Source organism: Nelumbo nucifera, chromosome 8, assembly GCF_055504915.1.
Source record: "Nelumbo nucifera cultivar China Antique chromosome 8, China Antique-T2T, whole genome shotgun sequence".
Classification (NCBI taxonomy): Eukaryota; Viridiplantae; Streptophyta; class Magnoliopsida; order Proteales; family Nelumbonaceae; genus Nelumbo; species Nelumbo nucifera.
Genome location: NC_142656.1, coordinates 29,729,993 through 29,750,290, shown reverse-complemented (window position 1 = coordinate 29,750,290; position 20,298 = coordinate 29,729,993). Strand labels below are relative to the sequence as shown.

Below are 20,298 nucleotides of genomic sequence, written 5' to 3'. Positions count from 1 at the left end.
CTTGACGACGAAGGACCTCCCCCATAAGTATGGCCTCCAGTGCTGTATTGCCTTAGCCAGCCCAATCAGTTCCCGTTCGTAGGCAGGTAATTTAAGGTGGCGGTTAGCTAGCTTGCGGCTGAAGAAGGCGACCGGATGTCCTTGCTGCTGTAGTATGGCGCCGATGCCAGTGTCGGATGCATCGCATTCGACTGTGAACTCGAGCTCAAAGTTTGGCAACTGTAGAACCGGGGTGGAGGAGAGGGCTTCTCTTAAACTTGCAAAGGCTGCATCGGCTGTATGATCCCAGTGGAAGGCATTCTTCTTGAGCAGATTGGTTAGTGGTGCCGCCAAAAGTCCGTAATTTTGTACGAACTTGCGTTAGTAACCCGTCAACCCTAGGAATCCGCGAAGAGCTTTGGCGGATTGCGGCTTGGGCCATTCTTTGATCGCCTGAATCTTGGACTCATCCACAGTGACCCCTTGCCCGCTGATCACATGTCCTAAGTAAAGGACCCGACGTTCCCCAAAGGAGCATTTGGATTGCTTAAGGAAGAGTTGGTGTTGTTGCAGGAGTTCAAAAACGATCCGTAGATGCTGCACATGTTCCACCCACGACTTGCTATAGACTAGGATGTCGTCAAAGAATACCAAGACAAATCTGCGGAGGTGGGCGTGGAACACCTCGTTCATCAGGGACTGGAACGTGGAAGGAGCGTTGCTGAGGCCGAATGGCATAACTAGGAATTTGAAATGGCCATGGTGTGTTCTGAAGGCCGTTTTCTCTATATCTTCTGGAGTCATCCGGACCTGGAAGTAACCTGACCGGAGGTCTAGTTTTGAGAAGTGTTGGGCGCCATGGAGTTCGTCCAATAGCTCATCTACGATGGGGATCGGAAATTTATCCTTGACCGTCTTGCTGTTAAGCTCTCTGTAGTCCACACAAAACCTCTAAGTCCCGTCCTGCTTGGGTACCAATAGAACCGGAGAGGAAAAAGGGGAGCGGCTGGGACGGATGATCCCTTGCTGTAACATATCCACACACTACCTCTCTATTTCATCCTTTTGTCGGTGTGGGTAGCGGTAGGGTCGGACGACGACGGGATCCGATCCGGCAATCAGAGGGATCCGATGATCGCAGGCTTTGGAAGGTGGAAGCCCCTTGGGTTCATGGAATACTGCAGAAAAATCCGTGAGGAGCCTCTGCATATCTGTGGTGCACAAGTTCTCACCTTGAAGTGTATTCAACCGCGTCTTTGCTCTTATCCTGGTTCCCTGCCATGTAATTGGTTTTCTGTTCAGCTGGAATGTCATTGTCAGGGCGCTGAAATCCCATAGGATGGGCCCAAGAGTGATCAGCCATTTGACTCCCAGGACGATGTCGAATTCATCCAAGGAGAGCACGAATAAATCAGCAAGGAAAGATTCTGATCCGACCTGAATCTTGGTGTCCTTGCAGATTCTAGGGCTGTGAACTCTTTCCCCGTTTGCCACGGCTACTTGTAACTGCGGCCTGATTTCCATCGGTAGTTCTAACTGGCGGGCAGCCTGTTCATTGACAAAGTTGTGGGTGCTGCTGGAGTCTACAAGAATGCGTACTGGTTTCCCTGCTACCAGCGCCCTTAGTTGCATGGTTTGTGAGGTTTTGATCCCCGTGATTGCATGGAGGGAGATCTCGGGGTCTGATGCTGCAGGTTCCTCCTCGTCCTCTTCGGGTTCGTCTACTAGAAGACAGAATAGCTTCTTGCACCTGTGCTCGGAGGAGTACAGATCATCGCAGTTGAAACACTGCCCCTTGCGCGCCGTTCTGCCATCTTGACTCGGGATAGTCGTCTAATAGGGGGTGCTGTCCTGCTACTCCCTATACTTGATGCCGATCTAGAAGGATTACCGGTAGGAAGCCTCGGTTCCCTACTGGCGGTTGAAGAAGGAGGCACTCCTGCTGCCTTTGAAGGAGTCCAGGTCGTTGTTGGCCGACCTGCACTGAGGGTTCCGTGTGTGAGCTGCAGCTTCCGTTCGAAGGTGCGTGCGAGGTTCATTGCTGTGACCAGGTTGGGAGGGTGTTGCATCTCCACATCCACCCTTAGGGGTTCTGCTAGCCCCGCGGTGAACATATCGACTTGCTGATCTGCGCAAACCGAGGTTGCTTTGGCGAGAAGGGTTTGGAACTGACGTTGGTATTCTGCCACGGTTCCAGTTTGCTTGAGGTTGATTAACTCGCCCAACGGGTTGCTTGTCAACGGGGGTCCAAACCTGAGGAGGCAATATGATTTAAATTGCTCCCAACTGAGCCCGGGTTCTTCCTGCTCCAGTCGGTAGAACCAGAGCTGTGCCTCTTCCGATAGGTGGAAGGCGGCCAGACTGACCTTATCTTTGTCATCAGTGCGTTGATTACGGAAGAACTGTTCGCAGCGATACAACCATCCTAACGGGTCTCCGGTGCCGTTGTAAGACGGGAATTCCAGCCAGCTATACTTGGGAATAACTGCGGCTGTCGGGGTAGCGATCTGCTGTTCGCTGGACGTCTCTGCCCAGTCCGGACGACGACTGTTGGTGGTGGCGGTTCCCTCAGAACTTCTTTCTTTGTTGGAGAAGAACGCTTCTAGCAGGCGTCGCAGCTCCCGGACATCATCCTTGACTTCACGAACCTCCATGCCGGTTTCTGCGAGCCTATGCTCCAGTTCGTGGACCCTGGAAGACAACAACTCCTGTTCCCCCATGACGGTAGGCTCTGATACCAGAATGTTATGGGCCCGGGCGTAGGATCTCGTCACGGGTCGGTCAACGGGGAGAACCTCTTGCTTCCCCTTGCGCCTTCCCTTGCGTGTAGACCCTATTGTGGAAAAACTGAATGGGTGATTTGTCCAAGAGACCACCCGAACTCTCCTCACTCTTCTCTTAACTGGAAACTGATGCTTTATTCCCAATTCACAGCTCCTTAAATAGGAAATTACAAGAGGAGATTCCTTATTCCATTCGACTAAGCTAGGACAATCGAACTTTAAATCAAACTCCTACTTCTAACAGACTTCTAACAGAACTTAGTTCCTATCTCTAATAGATAAGTAAGAACAGAACTGGATAATAGATAAGTAAGAACAGAACTGGATAAAGTAAACTAATGGCGAGCTGGCAAGATGAGCTGACGTGGCAAGATAAGCTGCTGTGTGGGCCCCCCTCACTGCTGCTGCCGGCGGCGGTATGTCCTTCCCACGAATGCATCCATAACATTTTCCTTATTAGGGATATTTTTATTCATTTATGACAAATGTCCCCAATGCTGATAGTTGGGGAGATTCTTTTCTTATGCTTAATTTTCAAATTTTTGCAGTCCTTGATAATTTAGCTTAGAACCTTTTTAACTATAACAGTTCCCTATATATTTTTCTTGAAGTCATCCATAAACCCTATGCTAACCAATCAATACCTTCTTGGAATAATGCTTGGGTTATACTCAATCCTGCATCAGAATTATTGAGAAAATATCATGAAGGTTAGATTATAGATCACTTCAGGTACAGGAAGAGTGTCAATTAAGAACTAAGGTATGTGAATGAAAGGTATATGAGGGTTTTTTAGGAACAAGTCATCTAATAAGTTGACAAATAAGTCAAAGTTGGAATTAATGACTTGCTACTTTTATAGAATGTGGTATAGATAATTATATATGTATTTGTTGGGGTGGGGGTGAAGGTTGTAGACTATAGTATCTTTACAGAATACATGTTTATACAATGATACATTCTTTTTTCCACTTGTTTTACAACAGCCATAAAATATTTTGGGTCTTTCTTTTCCTAATTGTATCATATCTATGTATTAAAAAACTTGTACCATATTAAATCAAACACCTATTCTGCTCACCAGGTTCAAAACAGGAGCCAACAAATTAGTGATCAAGCACTTGTAATATTTTTTCCCCTGCCTTTTATCATTTCATTTGTTCAGTATTCATGCCTTGGAACTTATTAGGCATGCTAATTTTGTACAGGTTCGCTGTGAATATAGCATGGCTAACTTCAGCACTGGAGATCGCATGAGGAAACCAAAGGGTGACAGGTCAACCCCTCTCTTTGTATAGTTAGAGTATTCAATATGTCCTCCATTCCTTGTTAGAAGAATATTTGTTTGTATGTTCCAACAACTCTTTTAATTGACTTAAGATGCTTCGGAGGGTCAAGATTAATGATATGGAGTCTAGCAAGCAGGCCCAAGCCCATACTTCTCAGCCTGCATAGACTAGAGATTTTCCCCACCCATCAAATACATTTATATTCAGAAGACATGTAGGCCAAGTTAGTTTGGCCTCATGCTTGTATTGTGTGTTTCATGATGAAAACCATATATAAGCAAGTTCAAATGAAGAAAAGGAGAAATCTCTTCTTCCCTCACAATTTCTTTCCCCTCACTTCTCTCTTCTTCAATCTTCTAGAGGTAGGGTTCCCTCAAAAATCTTAACTGGTGAGAGATGTAGGTCTGACGAGAATGTAGGTTTTGCTACAACTGTGACAAGTTCTCCCTTGGTCATAGATGTAAGAAGCATCAACTGTTCTTGTTGGAAATTGAGGATGATGTCAAGGGAATGACTCCAAAAGAGTGCCATGAATTGGAGCGACAAGAGGAGGTGCCAGAGATCTCATTATAGGTCTTCACTGGTCTGCCCACCCTTCAAACAACGAGAATCGAAGGTATACAAAAAGTTACCCAGTTTCTATTTTGGTAGATAGTGGGAGTACTTTAAATTTCATTGCCAAGTTGATGGTTCAAACAGCTAGAGTTGAGGGTTTTACTACTTGACCCATTTTCAGTCCTTGTGGTAAATGGTAGTTAGTTGGGGTTTAGGGTTTAACTATTGACACTATTGTGGAATCAACCTCTCTCTGCTGCCCTAGGCACTGTCATGTAAAAAATTGAGAAGCAGGACATAATCGAGCAGGCAAAGTAGGTGGAACAAGTCGGTTAGACACTTGAGTAGGCAATGGAGTTGGAACAAGAAGTGGTATGGATTGCTCATTTCCTCCCCCAAAACACTTCCCTTGAGAAAGACTCCCTGAAAAGAAAGGTGTGGACTCAAAGAAAGTGACTGTAGTTATGGTTCCTGCCCCAAAAGGGTCACTAGCACCTACTCCACCTAGTCCCATTTCACCTGTGGACTTGTATTCAACTCCACTGCCCTCCATAATTCCCAGAATGGCTTAGGAAATCAACTGTAGATGAGGGAAAATAGATTTACCCCATTTAGAGGTTCAACCATCCTTCTGGTACCCAAAAACTTCACCTACAAAGATTCCTTTCTCTGTGGAGTAGGTAGAAAAAGGAGAAAAGGCTTCTGCTCCCTTTGAAGACCTCAGAAAACTCTAGAATTTGAACTGTCCTCTTCAGAAGTCACCAAGAAATCCAAAAAATCTAGAGCACCCCTTCCTAGGTCAAAATTGAAGAGTCCTACTGCAATCAATACTTTTCCTCTAGTTCCTAATTTTGATGATCAACCCAAGATCTGACATAAAGGGTTCTGGATCCACCAAAAAATTCAAGAACTGGGCACTTTTGGAGTCTTTGATCAGTTCTCTAACTCACCATGTAGTTGGCTGGTTTAGGGCTGCATGATGGAAGACACAAAAAGTTCCAAAAAAACTGCTCCGATATGAAGTAGAAAAGAAAAAAAAACTAGTCTGATTTGATAACAATGAGAAAGAAGAGAGAAAGAGAGAGTTCTTAGTGAGAAGAGAAGAATAGAAAGAAAATAAGAGATAGATATGGATAATTAAATCCGAAGAAGAGAAAGCAATTTAATTTTTTTTTTGTATTTTTAAAAATTAAAGCAAGGTTGGATAAAATCCGGATCTTTTTTTTTTAAAGTAAGAATTAAAGCAGGGTTGGATTAAATCGGAATCTGATCCTAGTCTGTTAGGATCCGAATTTGAAACCAATAATCGGATTGGATTTGGATTTACTGAACATAGATATGGATATAAGGAATACACAACTTTTTCATCATGATTCACATGGCGAGTTCATGGACACATCTGAAATTCTGATGACTTTGTTTTTGGGAAATTCCGAGGCACTCAGGATTTGCTACCCACACCGATGCATATGGCTCCAGTCTCCCAAATTTTGGTAAAAAAACTGGGGCCCACATGATTCAATAGATCGACAGCAGTCAAATCATCAGTTTCAAATACGGGTTTGCTCAATCTGCATTTATCGGTTCTGTCCACCTCTAACTCATGCACCAGAAAAGTCGACTGATTCACCTAGAGGAGTCTGGAGTCATGGTGTCATTTAACTGGTTCAACCACCCGATCTATCTAATTTTTTTTTGATAAATGACCACCCGATCCATCTAATTTGATAGAATACCAATCAAACATCTCTTTGTATGAGAGGTGATCCTCACTTTTCGTGGTGTTCGTACATAGAGCTGTTGTATCCACTGATTTTGATACATTCATCATCCATAATTATAAACTAATCAAACATCTTTGGGCATGCACATAGAAATTTACAGTTCTTTTGTATTTCACTCTACGGATATCTGAATCCAAATAAAATACTAATAGAAAGTTTTTTTTTTGGTAAATAAATAAATAATTGGAGATGAAAACACCGAGATAGATACGTGGCAGTTCCCTATTTAATGTACATCGTTTCATTTCTTCTCTGGTGCTTTTTGAAATTTAAAAGACTTATTTGGGAGAACTGTCATTATACCATTAATAGGGGTAAAGAATGGAAAAGAAAAAATCGATCATGGACGAAAAGCGTAAGAGCGTGAAACTGTTATTTTTATTATAGGTATATGGATAAGCAATAAACAAGTAAAATAGTGAAGAAACATGAGAATTTCCAATTACTTTATTAAAACATGTTAAACACATAAACTATCAATTATCCTTCACATAAAATTCGAAATATTATTACATTGAACACCTAATACATAAGTGCCTTCCAATAATATGCAGGTTGGGGAGGGTCAGGTTTAGCCTAATACCATACCCTACTCGTACTTGTACGGGTTGTGAAATCCTAAAACCCATCCACACCCCAAAATCCATTTCCAAGGGAAAAAACCCTCTCTCCATTGCGGCAGTTACCCATCGGGTAGGGTAGAAATTGCCATTCCTAATAGGAAGACATGTAGGCCAAGTAGTTATGACCTCCTGCTTGTATTGTGTGTTCCATGATGTAAACCATATATAAGCAAGTTCAAATGAGCAAAAGGAGAGATCTGCTTTTTCCTCCCAACTTCTCTCCACTCTCTTGCCCTCTCTTCTTCCATCTTTAGGAGGTTGGTTTTCCTCAAAGTAACCCTAGGTAAGTAGGTTCTCACCATAGACCTTCTATAACCAGAGAGGAGGAAAATCAATAGGCAAGTAGGAGAGATCCATTATTAGTTAATATTTGTTTGTTAACCTAGGAAATGGATGTTTGTATTTTGGTTTTCTCAATTACAGTGAAGCTTTTATGACTGCAAATGGATGTTTCTATTTTGGTTACCACTGTGTATGGGCCCACTGAGTCCTCTCTGAAACCTTTGTTGTGGGAGGAATTAAATGAGCTAAGAAGCAGATGGTCTGGACCTTGGCCAATTAGGGGAGACTCTAATGTAACTTCAAAACCTGAAGACAGGCAGGGGGAGTGCAGGTATGATAGATGATGGAGATTGGTTCAGGCATTATAAGACCTGTTCTCATTAGAAGGCGATGAACAAACAGGTTCTGATTTGGCATGGGGAAGACTCTTGGGACTTGGACTGATCTGATCAGGGGCATTTTTGTTATTTTGACCAGTCCCATGTGGGCTTGGGCTATAGCACCTTGTTCCTCTAGTTTAGTAGCGCTTCTCTTTCAATTTTTTAGTTTATTTGCAGTACTAGGTAGACAATTATTATGCTGCTTGATGCACAAGACAAAGAATGGTTTTTTTGTAATTATGGTGAACAGTATTCTGGGCCACACAAGTCACTCTATAAATAGATATATTCTCTTCCTTTTGAAGGTAATAAAGTTTTCTTTAGATCTCTTTGGAACTTTTCTGTATGGAGTGATTCCTTTAAACCCTAGAGTGATTCTAGGACCCTCGTAGTGGTTCCTTGGGATTTCTCTCTCTTTTCTCTTCCTCTATCCTTTCTCCGCCTCCTCCTCCTCTCTCTCTCTCTCTCTTCCTCTCTCTTTCTATGTTGTGATGGTTTGTTCTGGCCCTACTACATCAGTTTTGGTATTAGAGCATCAGGTTTCAAATGGCTCATTACCATAATAGAAACATGAGAGGAAGATTAAGTGAACAAGCTAAAGAAGAGTTGTTGCTTGCACTTATTAATGGAGTAGACATCCTAGAAGTTCAAGTTAAATTGTTGATGGAAGACCAATCGAAGAAAAACAGCACTGGTGTTCCACATGGAGGAGCTGAAGTAGAGTGTTCTAACACCAATATACTTGCTTGTCCACAAGTGAACCACCAAGGACTGCCATCAAGCCCCTAAGGGCTCGAACTCTACAAACTCAAGGTACTTTAAATGATTTATATGACAAATTGGTGGAGCCTTCTAAGACTAAAGGAATACTTTGATTGATTCGACATGTTAGATAAGAGACAAGTTAGATTTGCTAAACTTAAAATGTAGAAAATGCAAAAGTATGGTGGAGTGTAGAGAAAAGATTACAGAATATGGGTAAGCATCCTATCACTCGTTAGGAAGGTATGAAGCATTAATTAGAGGAGAAATATTTGCCTAATGACTTCCAAGATGCTCTTCATGATGAGATGATGACATTGAGGCATGACAACTTATCTGTGTCTGAGTACATTTAAAAGTTTGACAAGCTTACTATTAGATGTCAGTCTATAGAAAGTGAGAAGCAAAAATTAACCCAATTTTGGAATGGTTTAGAGGCTGATATTCAAAGGGAAATGATGACTACACGAGTTTATGATATAGATGATGCTTTTCAGATGGCTCTTAAAATAGAGAAGAGCTTGAAGCAAGTTAATAGTAGGAGGTTTGGCATTCAAGATGGGGAGGCAGCAGCACATAAGAGTTTAGATGAGGATAAAGCCACTAGGCCTACATCTCATAATTTTGTTCCAATATGGTCTAATGGTTTCAAGTACCAGGGAACTAACAATAAGGGGAAGAATATCATGATTGATGCTAATAAAAGGGGAATGACAAAAAATACTTGTTTCAAGTGTTGTGGAAAGGGCCACTATGCATTTCAATACCCTAATAAAAATCTACACAGGGTGTGAGGAGGGACAAGTGGAAGATGATGAAGGCAGCCTGGTGAAGAAGAGTGCATTGGATTTGAACATGAAGAAGATGACAACAATCTTGTTGGAGTTGTTAGACATATTTTAGCATCCTCTAAAGAAGAAAAGAACGAAGATTGTCTTCGTATAGTGATTTTCCTCACCTTTGTTAAGAGTGGAGACAAACTTTGCAAGCTAATAATTGATGGTGGTAGTAGCATGAATGTGGTTTTTTTGCAGCAATTGTTGAAAGGCTCAATCTAGTTGTGCAACCTCATCCTCATCCATACAAGATTGCCTGGTAAAACAAGATGACTCTTCAGGTAGAAGAAAGAGCTGTTGTTTCTATTTCCTATGGGTCTTATGTTGATGATATTTGGTGTAATGTTGTTCCTATGAATGTTACACATATTCTGTTAGGCTGACCATGGCTTTATGATAGTAAACCATTGTGGGAAAGAAAATACATATTACATTCTATTTAATGGAAAGAGAGTTGTTATGAAACCTATGTCACCTGATGAAATCAAGAAGTGTGCTAAGACCCCTCAACAGGCAGCTCTACCCCAAAAACAAGTAGTTGAACAAAAGAAGCAACTTCTCTTTTTTCCAAGAAGCAATGTGAGGAGAGAAAAGAGTCGGGCCTTGTTTATGCCCTAATTGTGAAAGAAGTAAATAAACCAGCACATGCCCCTATTTCAGAGGTGCCTAAGAAAGTTGGAGACTTGCTGGCTGATTTTTCAGATTTGATCCCAGAAGAGTTGCTTGCCGAATTACCACCTTTACGTGATGTCCAACATGCAATAGACTTGATTCTCGGGTCCCAACTACCTAATTTGCCTTCATATCGAATGAATCCCATAGAACATGCTGAGTTGAAGAGGCAAGTGGATGATCTATTTAAGAAGGCTTCATTAGAGAAAGTCTCAACCCATGTGCTGTACCAGTTCTACTCACTCCCAAGAAGGATGACTCATGGAGGATGTGTTGATAGCTGAGCAATCGACAAGATTACCGTCAAGTACCAATTCCCTATTCCACACTTAATTAGATGACATGTTGGATATGATGATTGGAGCTACAATTTTCTCCAAGATTGATCTTAGAAGTGGATATCACCAAATTAGGATTTGACTTAGAGATGAATGGAAAGCTACTTTTAAGAGAAGGATGGCCTCTGTGAGTGGCTGGTTATGACTTTTCGCTTAACTAATTCATGAGAGTTATGACTCTGGTACTTCGTCCTTTTATTGGTCATTTCTTGGTTGTTTATTTTAATGACATTATTATATATAACCATACGCTTGATGATCATCCTAACCATTTACGTCAAGTAATGAGTTTTATGCCAAGAAAATCTCTACATCAACATAATGATGTGAAGCGTTCCACTACCTAGAGGTGTGAGGCATAGTTCAGAGCATAAGGAGCGTAAGCCTCCTGAACACAAGGAGGTGTAAGCCTCCTTAAGAGGAGGGGGATGAGGAGGAAGGAGGAGGAAGGAGGAGGAAGAAGAGGAGCATCTCATTTTTCTTTATGTAAGGTTGATGTGAGAGGTAGAGGTCCAACGGTCCAACTCCTTTCAGATTTGAGAATATGTGGTTAAGTTCTAATGGATTTATTGAGAAAGTCAAGGAATGGTGGGAGGGAAGTAATGTTAGACGGTGTATGCCCCTAGTTCCAATCGGATTGATGTACACAAACATTTATGAATAATATAAGTACATTTTTGTTTCATGTTCACATTTGGTATGTTTCCATGATTTGCTCCTTAAACTGGGCAATTATGAGACTCACATTAGTTTAGAATGTTCTCAGCCATTGGATAAACTTGGGGGGCTTATCCTGACAATGCTAGTATTGTTGTGTTGTCGAATTGGTGGAGCGGCTTGTCTCAACTGACAAGGTTAGACCCTAAGCACAACCAATGGGTGTTTCGAAAAAGCACTGAACCCAGACCAATTTCTAGTTATGCCTCGGACCTTAGAGATGGATGGGAAAAACTGGAAAGTTGCACTTAACCCCAAACTTGATTATGATACTACACTAGGTTTTGGACTGAATTATCTTTGATGTGCCAATCAGTGAGATCTATTAAGGGTCAAATATCTGAGCATGTTGAGACAGTTTAGGAATTACATAAATGGGTGATCATAGTGATAGGATTGACCCCTTTGCCAGACAGAGTGAATATCAAGGTTTACACTCTCTCTGATGGAAACCTAAATTGCCAAAAGTGGATTTCCACTATATTTGAAATATGATATGCAAAATGTATTTATATGTTATATTTCTATTTTATGAAAAAGGTTTGCAAAAGGTTTCAATCCGAGATCCATGTAATTAGAGATTGTGACGCTGCATTTTGTTGTAAGGGGAAGAGGTTCTTCCCTCTGAGTAGTGTTTTGATGATTATGGGTCGATAGGTTAGGTGTAAGAGACCATTACAAGGCTGATTACTTAATGGGCTTCATCTTATATAAGTTCATTGTCCTTGGGTCTTCATAGGGTGGTTGAATCCAAGGATCATTTAAATGTAAATGTCGGGATTAATTGAACCCAAGCTGATTGGCTAGGGGTTCATTGCCCTTGGGTAGTGAATTCAGCCTAACCTCTTCCAGAGGTGGGGCCGAATCCTTATGAACTTGTGTGAGACATTTGTGGGTCCCACACCATACAATGTTCAGGACATCGCCTTGCAAATTGCAACACATAGCAAAGTAAGCCATTAAACAAAATGGGCCTAAGGCTCATTACTATATGATTAGTTAAGTAGGCAAATGCCAACTTAAGTTATCATGTGACATGGGGTGAATTTGGGTTATGGATATGGGTATGGAGCATTCATTCTTCTAATAAGAATAAGATAGAGTTTATCTATAAGGATGAACCCTAATCCAAATTTGATTTGAATTTAATGTTCCTAGTAGACTATGAGAGTGCTTTATATAAGGGAAGAGAGGGATGGGAAAACCATTCTATCCTAAGCTCTCTCTCTCACCTCCCTTGCTCCCATAAAATCCCTAGTTCAGCCCTAGTAGGGACGTTTTTCCTTCAATTACTAACTATGTGTTTTGGGAAAATCATCAGTCCTAAGAAGGCTCACATTATTGCATCGATCCCAAGAATATCGGAGGTTTGAAGTGCAGAAACTGCGTTGTTGAATCGGCTTCACTTCACTATTGCACCATCTTCAGCGGGATGCCAGTTCGGGTTTGACATTGGGCATGGACTACCATTTTGGGAGCTGCATTTGTGGACTCTGTATCAGGTACGATCAGAAATTAACTTGGGTTTCAAATCTGGTCTGGTTCAGTACGAGATTGATCTCGACATTTCAGATTTCAAAATCACCGGAAAACTGGTTATTGGGATGTGTTAGAAAATTTTTAAAATTTGGCCAGCCACTAGATCTGGTTCGCCCATGTCTAATATGACTTCTAACCCTTCTAACAAGTAGCCCAAGGGTGAATTGTGAAGGCATGAAATTCCACTGGAAGTTGAAGGAAGTAAAAGCAAGATTAAAGAGTGGAATATCCAACATTTTGGAAGACTAGAAGAAAATAATTAAGAATTAATCAATAAAATTGAGGACTTGGATGCAAAAGAAGGTATAGACTCTTTTGAGGAAGGAGATAAGGCTGAGAGGTGGGCTTTGAGGAAGCAACTAGAGGATATATTCCTCAAGGAAGAGATTAGCTGGAGAGAGAAATCTAGGAGCAAATGGTTAGAAGAGGCGGATAGGAACACTAAATTCTTTCATGCACTGAAAAATGGGAGAAGGAAAAACTTTATATCAAAATTGGCGGTGAATGGTAACATAATCACTCAACATTCTAATATTGCTAGAGCTTTTGTGAACCATTTCAAATCAATCTTTAGAAATCCATTAGAAGGGAGAATCTGGCTTGATGGTTTAGAATGGCTTACCCTTTTTGAAGAACATAAAAACTGGTTGGGAAGAAGCTTTGATTTGGAGGAGATAAAGGATGCAATATTCTCTATGGATAAATCTAAAGTTCTTGGTCTTGATGGTTTTGCAATGGCTTTTTTACCAAGATTGTTGGGAGATTTTGAAAGCTGATATTCAAAATGCGTTCTTTGAATTTTTTGATAGGGGAGTGATCAATTTGAGGCTTAATTCTACATTCATTGTGTTGGCACCAAAAAAGAATGATGTGCACCCGAAAGAGTTTAGACCAATCAACTTGATTAATAGTCTATACAAGATCATTGTTAAGGTGCTTTCTTTGAGCGTGAGGGAGGTCCTTCCAACTATAATTTCTCATGAACAAGGGGCCTTTGTTCAAAACAGGCAAATCATTAATCAAATTTTAATTGCAAATGAGAGTGTCTAGGAGCTGAAGAGGGTCGGAAGGAAAGGGTTTGTTTATAAATTGGAACTGGAAAAGAACTATGCTTTGGTGGATTGGGGATTCCATAGTTTTCAAGGTGCCAAGGTGAGGCTAGGCGACCATGGGGCGCCCAGGCAGCTAGGCACCTAGGCATCTAGGCGGGCGCTTAGCCCTTGCCTAGGCAATGGAATTTAAAAATAAGAAGCCGATGAATTTCTACCTCTTATGAACTAGTTTTTTTGGTTTTATGTATTATGCACTTACTTTTGTGCTTAAATTTATTGCAGTGTTGCTTGATGAGAACAAGTGCTAAAATAAAAGAAGGAAATGAAGAAGAAAAGTAAGGGGCAGAGCCCCTGTTCTAGACCTAGAAAAGCTGGTAAAAAGATATTAAAACAAAAGAAGAAATATGAAGAAGAAAAGAAGGGGTGGAGCCCCTATTCTAGACCTAGAAAAGATGGTGAAAAAAATACTAAAATAAAAGAAGAATATGAAGAATAAAAGAGGGCGGAGCTCATGTTTCAGACACCGATAATGAAAACTTGAAACATGCAAAAAATTTAAGAACAAAAGAAGGGGGTGGAGCCCCTGTTTTAGTCCAATAAAATGATTAAAAAAACTTGGGGAAAAGATACAAAAAGGAAGAGAAAAATGGGGTGTAACCATTATTTTAATCCGGGAAACAGAGAGCAGAATGAAGAGGGGCTGAGTTAATCAGGAAACTGATTAACTCACCTTGACTTAGAGGACTGTCTGGGAATGATGGTGTGATGTTGTTCTCTCCTCTTCCTCGGTTCGATTCTTTTGTCAAAGTTAAACCCTCGAAGATTATTTTGCTTTTACTTTCCTCACAACAAAAACATGATAACATGCAACGAATTCTATTATAAAAACTAAAACGAACCAATAAAATTTTATATATTTTATATCTATTTTCATTTAATAAATATTATATATTATGTATGTGTTTCAGTCCCCTAAGCATGTGCCTAACATATATTTTCTTGGTGTTTGGGTGAGGTGCTCTTTGAAAAGCACCTAGTCACCTAGGCATCGCCCCCTATTGGAGGTTATGAAGAACTGTGGATTCGAGGTTAGATGGTGTAAATGGATCGTAGGGTTTGTTAGGACTTTCCATTATTCAATTTTGGTGAATGGAGCATTTATGGACCACTTTCCTGCATTAAGAGGGCTTAGATAAGTAGACCCACTATCTCCCTTTCTCTTCACTATTATAGTAGATGTTCTGGGTAGATTGATTGCTAGAGCAGATGGCAGATCTTTGACTAGGGGTTCGAGGATAGGAAGAAATGAGATACCACTTACTCACCTATAATTTGTTGATGATACAATCCTTTTTGCGAAGGGGGTGACATTAGATGGGTGAGAAATATAAAATGGATTGTGAAATTTTTGGGTTTAAATATGGAGGAGAGGGTGATTTTAGAGAGAGATCAGAAATTCTGGGTTGTTCAGTCACACGATTGCCAATGAACTACTTGGGTTTACCCTTGGGGGGGGGGGGAGCCCGAGAGGGAGTAATTTTTGGAGGCCTGTGATTGAAAGACTTGTGAAAATATTGGCTTCCTTGGAAGAAGTGCTATTTGTCTTTGGTGGAGAATTACTTTAGTTAGATCCACATTAGCTAATTTGCCTGTGTACTTTCTATCTATGTTCTGGATTCCAGTGGTAGTAACTAAAAGGGTTGAGAAACTAGTGAGGGATTTCCTGTGGGAACCAGGGGAGGAAAGGGAGTATAGAGTTAAATGGGAAGTGTTGTGTAGAAGCAAGAAACATATTGGCTTAAATCTTGGGAGCATTCAAGAAAGAAACACTGCCTTGTTAGGGAAATGGCTTTGCAGTTTGCCTTTGGAAAGAGATAAATTGTGGGCAAAAGTAAGTTGTTAGTATCCATGGGCTTGCGGCAAGCGGGTGGGAATATGGAATCTTGGCTAGAGCTACAAGAGCCTCTTTGTGGAAATCCATTCATGCCATCCTTCTTGCCCTTTCTACTTGGTGGGGGGAGTCCATCTCATCTTATTTGATTCCTTCTAGCTCTACTGTTACATTTGGCTGGGATTTAGGTTTTAGAGGTTTTCGGGAGAATGAATTTTGCAGTGTCTCATACTTGTTTTTCAAAATCTTGAGAAAGTAGTGTCAGATCATTCAAAAAGTGACTGCAGAATTTGGACCCTTTCTCCCTATGGTTCCTTTACCTGTGCCTTCTTTTTCTTGAATTTGATACAATCTAGGGTTAGTTTGGGGAGCTCTTTCCTGTTAAAGCGGTATGGATCACACCTATTCCACCTAGGATTGGTGGTTTTTGCCGGAAGTGTATTTGGAAAGAATCAACACAATTGACTTGCTTCAAAGAAAAAGACTTGGCTGGTGTCTTTCACCCTCCTGGTGCCCCTCTTTGTAAGGCTAACAGTGAGTCCTGCTATTATTTATTAATCTCCTGCCCTTTTTATTCTTCAATTTGGGAATGGTTTCTCTTTGTTTGGGTGCAGATGGAATCCCCCACCTACTGTTCAAAGTCTATTCTCCTCTACCTTTGTTAGATGGCTGAAGAAGAGAGGTAGAATTCTATGGCAATGCACAAGGGTGGCAGTTTGTTGGACTTTTTGGGAAGAAAGGAATCAAAGAATAATGATGGAAAAAGAAAGGAGTAGGGAAGCGATGATAGAAGCCATATCCATCAGAGTGGTTCATTGGGTGAAAACCTTGAAGCTGTTTGAGGACATTCCAGCAGGTGAGTTGATAACGAAGTGGAAGGAAATTGCTGTTTCTTCTTCTCTTAAGGTGACTTATAGGATTCAATTGTCCCCACCTTTAAGAGGTCTCATTAAGTCGAACTTTGATGGTAGCAGTGAAGGCAACCCAGGACCATCTGGTATTGGAGGTGTGTTCAGAACTGAGGATGGAAAAATTATTGCTCTATTCTCCGGTCCAATATGGATAGGTGATTCTCTAAGAGCTGAAATACTTACTATCATGGAAGGAATACAGAAAGCAAAGGACTTGAATATCCACAAGCTTTCAATTGAGGGTGATTCAAAGTTGGTGATTAGATGGCTGCAAAAGGAAGAGGATGAGGGATGGTGGGAATATATTCACGAGAAGAGGAGGATTAGAAGGCTGCTCCAAGGGCTAGAGGTCACTTTGCATTGTGTGAAAAGAGATGCTAATTCTTTGGCAAAACAAGGGGTGGGAAGAAATCAATTACTTTAGGCTTGTTCATAACCTGTTCATCTTTTGGGAGAGATACAAGAGTTGACCATCCATCTTTCTTAATGCTTTCAATGAATACAATTTCTGTTATTGATCAAAGAAAAAGAAATCTGGAGATGCCATTATTTTTTCTAGACCCCTTTTCAAATCTATGTCCTGGGGTAGAAGCAATATGCTAATGATCTTCACAAAGTAATAAGAGTATATACACAACCTGAAAAATATCTTTATTCTATAATTTTCTATAATCACCAAAATCCCTTGGATGTTTTGTCTAGAAACTATCATGATAAAATATTCTTGCTCTGGCTGGATGCTTAACCACTTTCTTTTGGAACAGGTATCTTTGGCACTAGTTTTGAAATTTAGTATACTATTTTGCACTATTTGTACTATATGATGTTTCTTACAAGATGAAATTTGTCATATTGTTAGAAAGCCAATGTTGCAATAGTTTACCAGATCAAAGGTGGATCTATTGCTTGTTATCTTGTAAATAGATTTACTCCATAAACAAAAGGCTCTTTTTCTTGTTGTTTCACAAATGATTCTTTTATCATGTATAGGCGATCAATGGAGATATCCCTTGTCATTTGCCAAACCATGGAAGCATGCATATTGACACACCTAATGCCTCGTTCTCAGGTTTTTTTACATCTCTGTATGCCTAGCTGTCTGTTCTGCATGGGGACATTCTCCACATTTATTTGGGGTCTCAATTTTCTAAAGCTCCTTTCTGTATGCTTGTAAGATATATTTTCTCTTTCTTCTAATGCTTGTTTATATTTACATCTCAGATAGACATATTTGTCCAAGTTCTACAAGCTGATGGAGGTAAGCAGAAGCTCTCTTTTGCAAATTTGCAACAAAGGAAACTACGGAAGCAACAATAACAATGTAGCCCAATAGGAAAAAGTGGAAAGTAAAAGCTTGGGTGATACCTAAATTATCTTGGGTCTAGCTTATGACAAGACTCATTCTATCTTTATCAAACACATGCAAATAGGAAAAAGAAGGAAAAGTTCAAATGACAAAAAAAGGCTAAGTTCAGAGTGACCCAACTCTTTTCACTTTTGTCAGCCATGGGGAACCACCCTAATGGATGGCATGTCTAACCCTTTTGGATGCTGACATTAATATACAGTACACGGGCAGAGTAAACAGATCAAATATATTTCTTTAAGTTTAATAAGTATTAGATTTCAAACATTTTTTTTATTTTCAATTCTTCCTGAGAATTCTAAGAAAATACCGTAAGAGGTTGATGGCTTTTTACAATATTTTCTTTTATCATTTTGAACTTCTAATTAATTATAATCTTCAAAACAAAAACTTCTAATTAACTATGATTCAATTAATTCCTTTTTCTTGATTCCGATTTCTGTATTTGTTGATAAACTGTTGCAGTAGTCATCTTTGTATGTAGGAACAAGATCTGCATGCATCAATGCTGCAACTCTGGCTCTTGCAGATGCTGGGATTCCAATGTGTGACCTCATCACTTCCTGTAGTGCTGGATATCTCAACAGTACTCCTTTGCTGGGTATTTTTCCTTATATTTGTTATTCAGAAGTATTTCATAGTTCATATATTTGAGCTCTTAGACTTCTCATTTATTTGTTTATTTATTTTTTGTGATATGGGCAGATCTGAACTATGTAGAAGATAGTGCTGGGGGCCCTGATGTCACTGTAGGAATTCTATCAAAGTCAGATAAAGTGACACTCCTTCAGGTTCCAATCTGATATTTCATTTCTTTGATTGGTCTTCTGTCCTTAATTTTCAAACATGATATTTGACTACGGTATAATTCCTTTTGAAAATGACATAGTATGTGTACTGTCATTTTGGTTACTGGTAAGAGATGGTTATACTTTTTATTCTGAAATTTTCAGTTAAAAGGACCCCAGATTTGTATGCAGGTTTGCTTATTAGATTTAATTCACTGTGGTCTTATTTTGACTTAACCAACACATCAGATCTGGAATGTTTTTGGATGCGTCAACATTTTGAAGTTGCCAACTTTTATCATGCACTCTGTCCTTGATTAAATCAAGATTTTCTGTTTTGAATTTGACTATTGCTTTTTTGAATTTTGCATAGAATTTTAACTTCTAGAACAATCTATTACAGATGGATGCTAAACTACCCATGGACATCTTTGAAAATGTCATGCAACTTGCAATAGAAGGGTGCAAAGCAGTTGCAAACTACATTCGAGAGGTGAGGTTTTTGCTAGGTTGACCATGTGCAAGATTTACATACATGCTCTTTGCTATTTGAATGTATTTGCTTCCATAAGCTTTATATTTCATTGCAGTTAAATTACATTTTCTTTTAATATGTTTAATAAAACTGCGATTCTTGAGGAAATATAAATTGATACATTCCACAAGTCCAGTGGGTGCTATTGATATTTACCTTTGTTCTTGACAGATACTGCTGGAGAATACCAAGCAACTGGAATACCGCCGGGGCAGATAATCTTTCATCATCTAAGGAGCTTGAGTCCGTCCTGCAAATGTAATGATTTGATATTACTTTCATAATTAAAATTGATTTAATTATTGCAACAATGTACTTGTAATGCCAGATCGATGGATCTCTAGTCCAAATGTGGCACAAATTGCCAGTTAGGTTTTTCTTATTTGTATGCCATAGACCAGCATAGACTCAATCTATGAAATGGTGTTCTATTCCTTGTTCAGTAAAATATGGTGGATGGGACCCAGAAATTTATTTGGCTTGACATTTTTGAATTCTTTTTGAAACAACAATTTCTTGAGCCCAAGGTGATTTCTGACAAGGCAGCTGTAAACTTCATCATCATGCTACTCTAACTGGTTTTTAAATTCCCAGCGCATAGGATTCTCCATCAATTTACCTCAGTATTGACCTCGGGCTCAAGAACCATTAATGACTCTCTTAGCGGTTGCATGCTTTATTCTCTTTGCTTAGGCTCCTGAATTTCGTTTGAGGATAACTTGTTACTTACCTTGCGATGCTCTTTGATGTCAAATTGGGGTATAATAATTTATCAGTGGTGTAACATGTCCCTCTGCCAAAAATGTAATATGTATTGACAATATTTTATCAATATTTTAACCCTCTCAGGAATGAAAACAGTTCGGATCAAATTTTGTCAATGGCACAAGAGCAGCAAGTATTGCTTCGCTGATAATAATCCTATTTTCTTACATTACAGTGAGATATTTCAGAGAAATATTACCTCCAAAGACTAGTGGCTAGAGCTCAATTTTGTTAGTTAACTTGGTATTATTAGAATTGAGAAATGTTAACACGGCATTGTATATTTGTATATGATCAAGATTCAAGATGATGGTTAGGCAGCCTATTCTTATTCTTTGTTTTTTTTTTTCAAATGCTTTATCATGGTTGTAAGTAGAAAACCTTATGTGCTGATTTTGGCCAAGCTTCTTGTGAAAGGAAGAGTAGAAAGTTGGGGATTTCAGTAAGAGAC

General features: G+C 39.9%; 1 protein-coding gene across 6 annotated transcripts in view; it reads left to right on the top strand.

Moving 5' to 3' along the window:
• LOC104586690 (exosome complex component RRP41 homolog) overlaps positions 1–19,530 on the top strand; it is a 29,523-nt gene extending 9,993 nt beyond the window's left edge. For 4 of the 6 annotated variants that reach the window (XM_088893392.1, XM_010243997.3, XM_088893394.1 and 1 more), the window contains 8 exons: positions 3,847–3,885; positions 3,971–4,038; positions 17,384–17,462; positions 17,615–17,651; positions 18,244–18,360; positions 18,465–18,550; positions 18,951–19,040; positions 19,254–19,530. In XM_088893392.1, coding sequence (XP_088749518.1) covers positions 3,847–3,885; positions 3,971–4,038; positions 17,384–17,462; positions 17,615–17,651; positions 18,244–18,360; positions 18,465–18,550; positions 18,951–19,040; positions 19,254–19,301 — 564 coding nt within the window. In that variant the 3' untranslated portion in view covers positions 19,302–19,530. The remainder of the gene's footprint in view (positions 1–3,846; positions 3,886–3,970; positions 4,039–17,383; positions 17,463–17,614; positions 17,652–18,243; positions 18,361–18,464; positions 18,551–18,950; positions 19,041–19,253) is intronic. The other 2 variants (XM_088893393.1, XM_088893395.1) reach the window with 2 other exon arrangements.
• Positions 19,531–20,298: the final 768 nt, after the last annotated feature.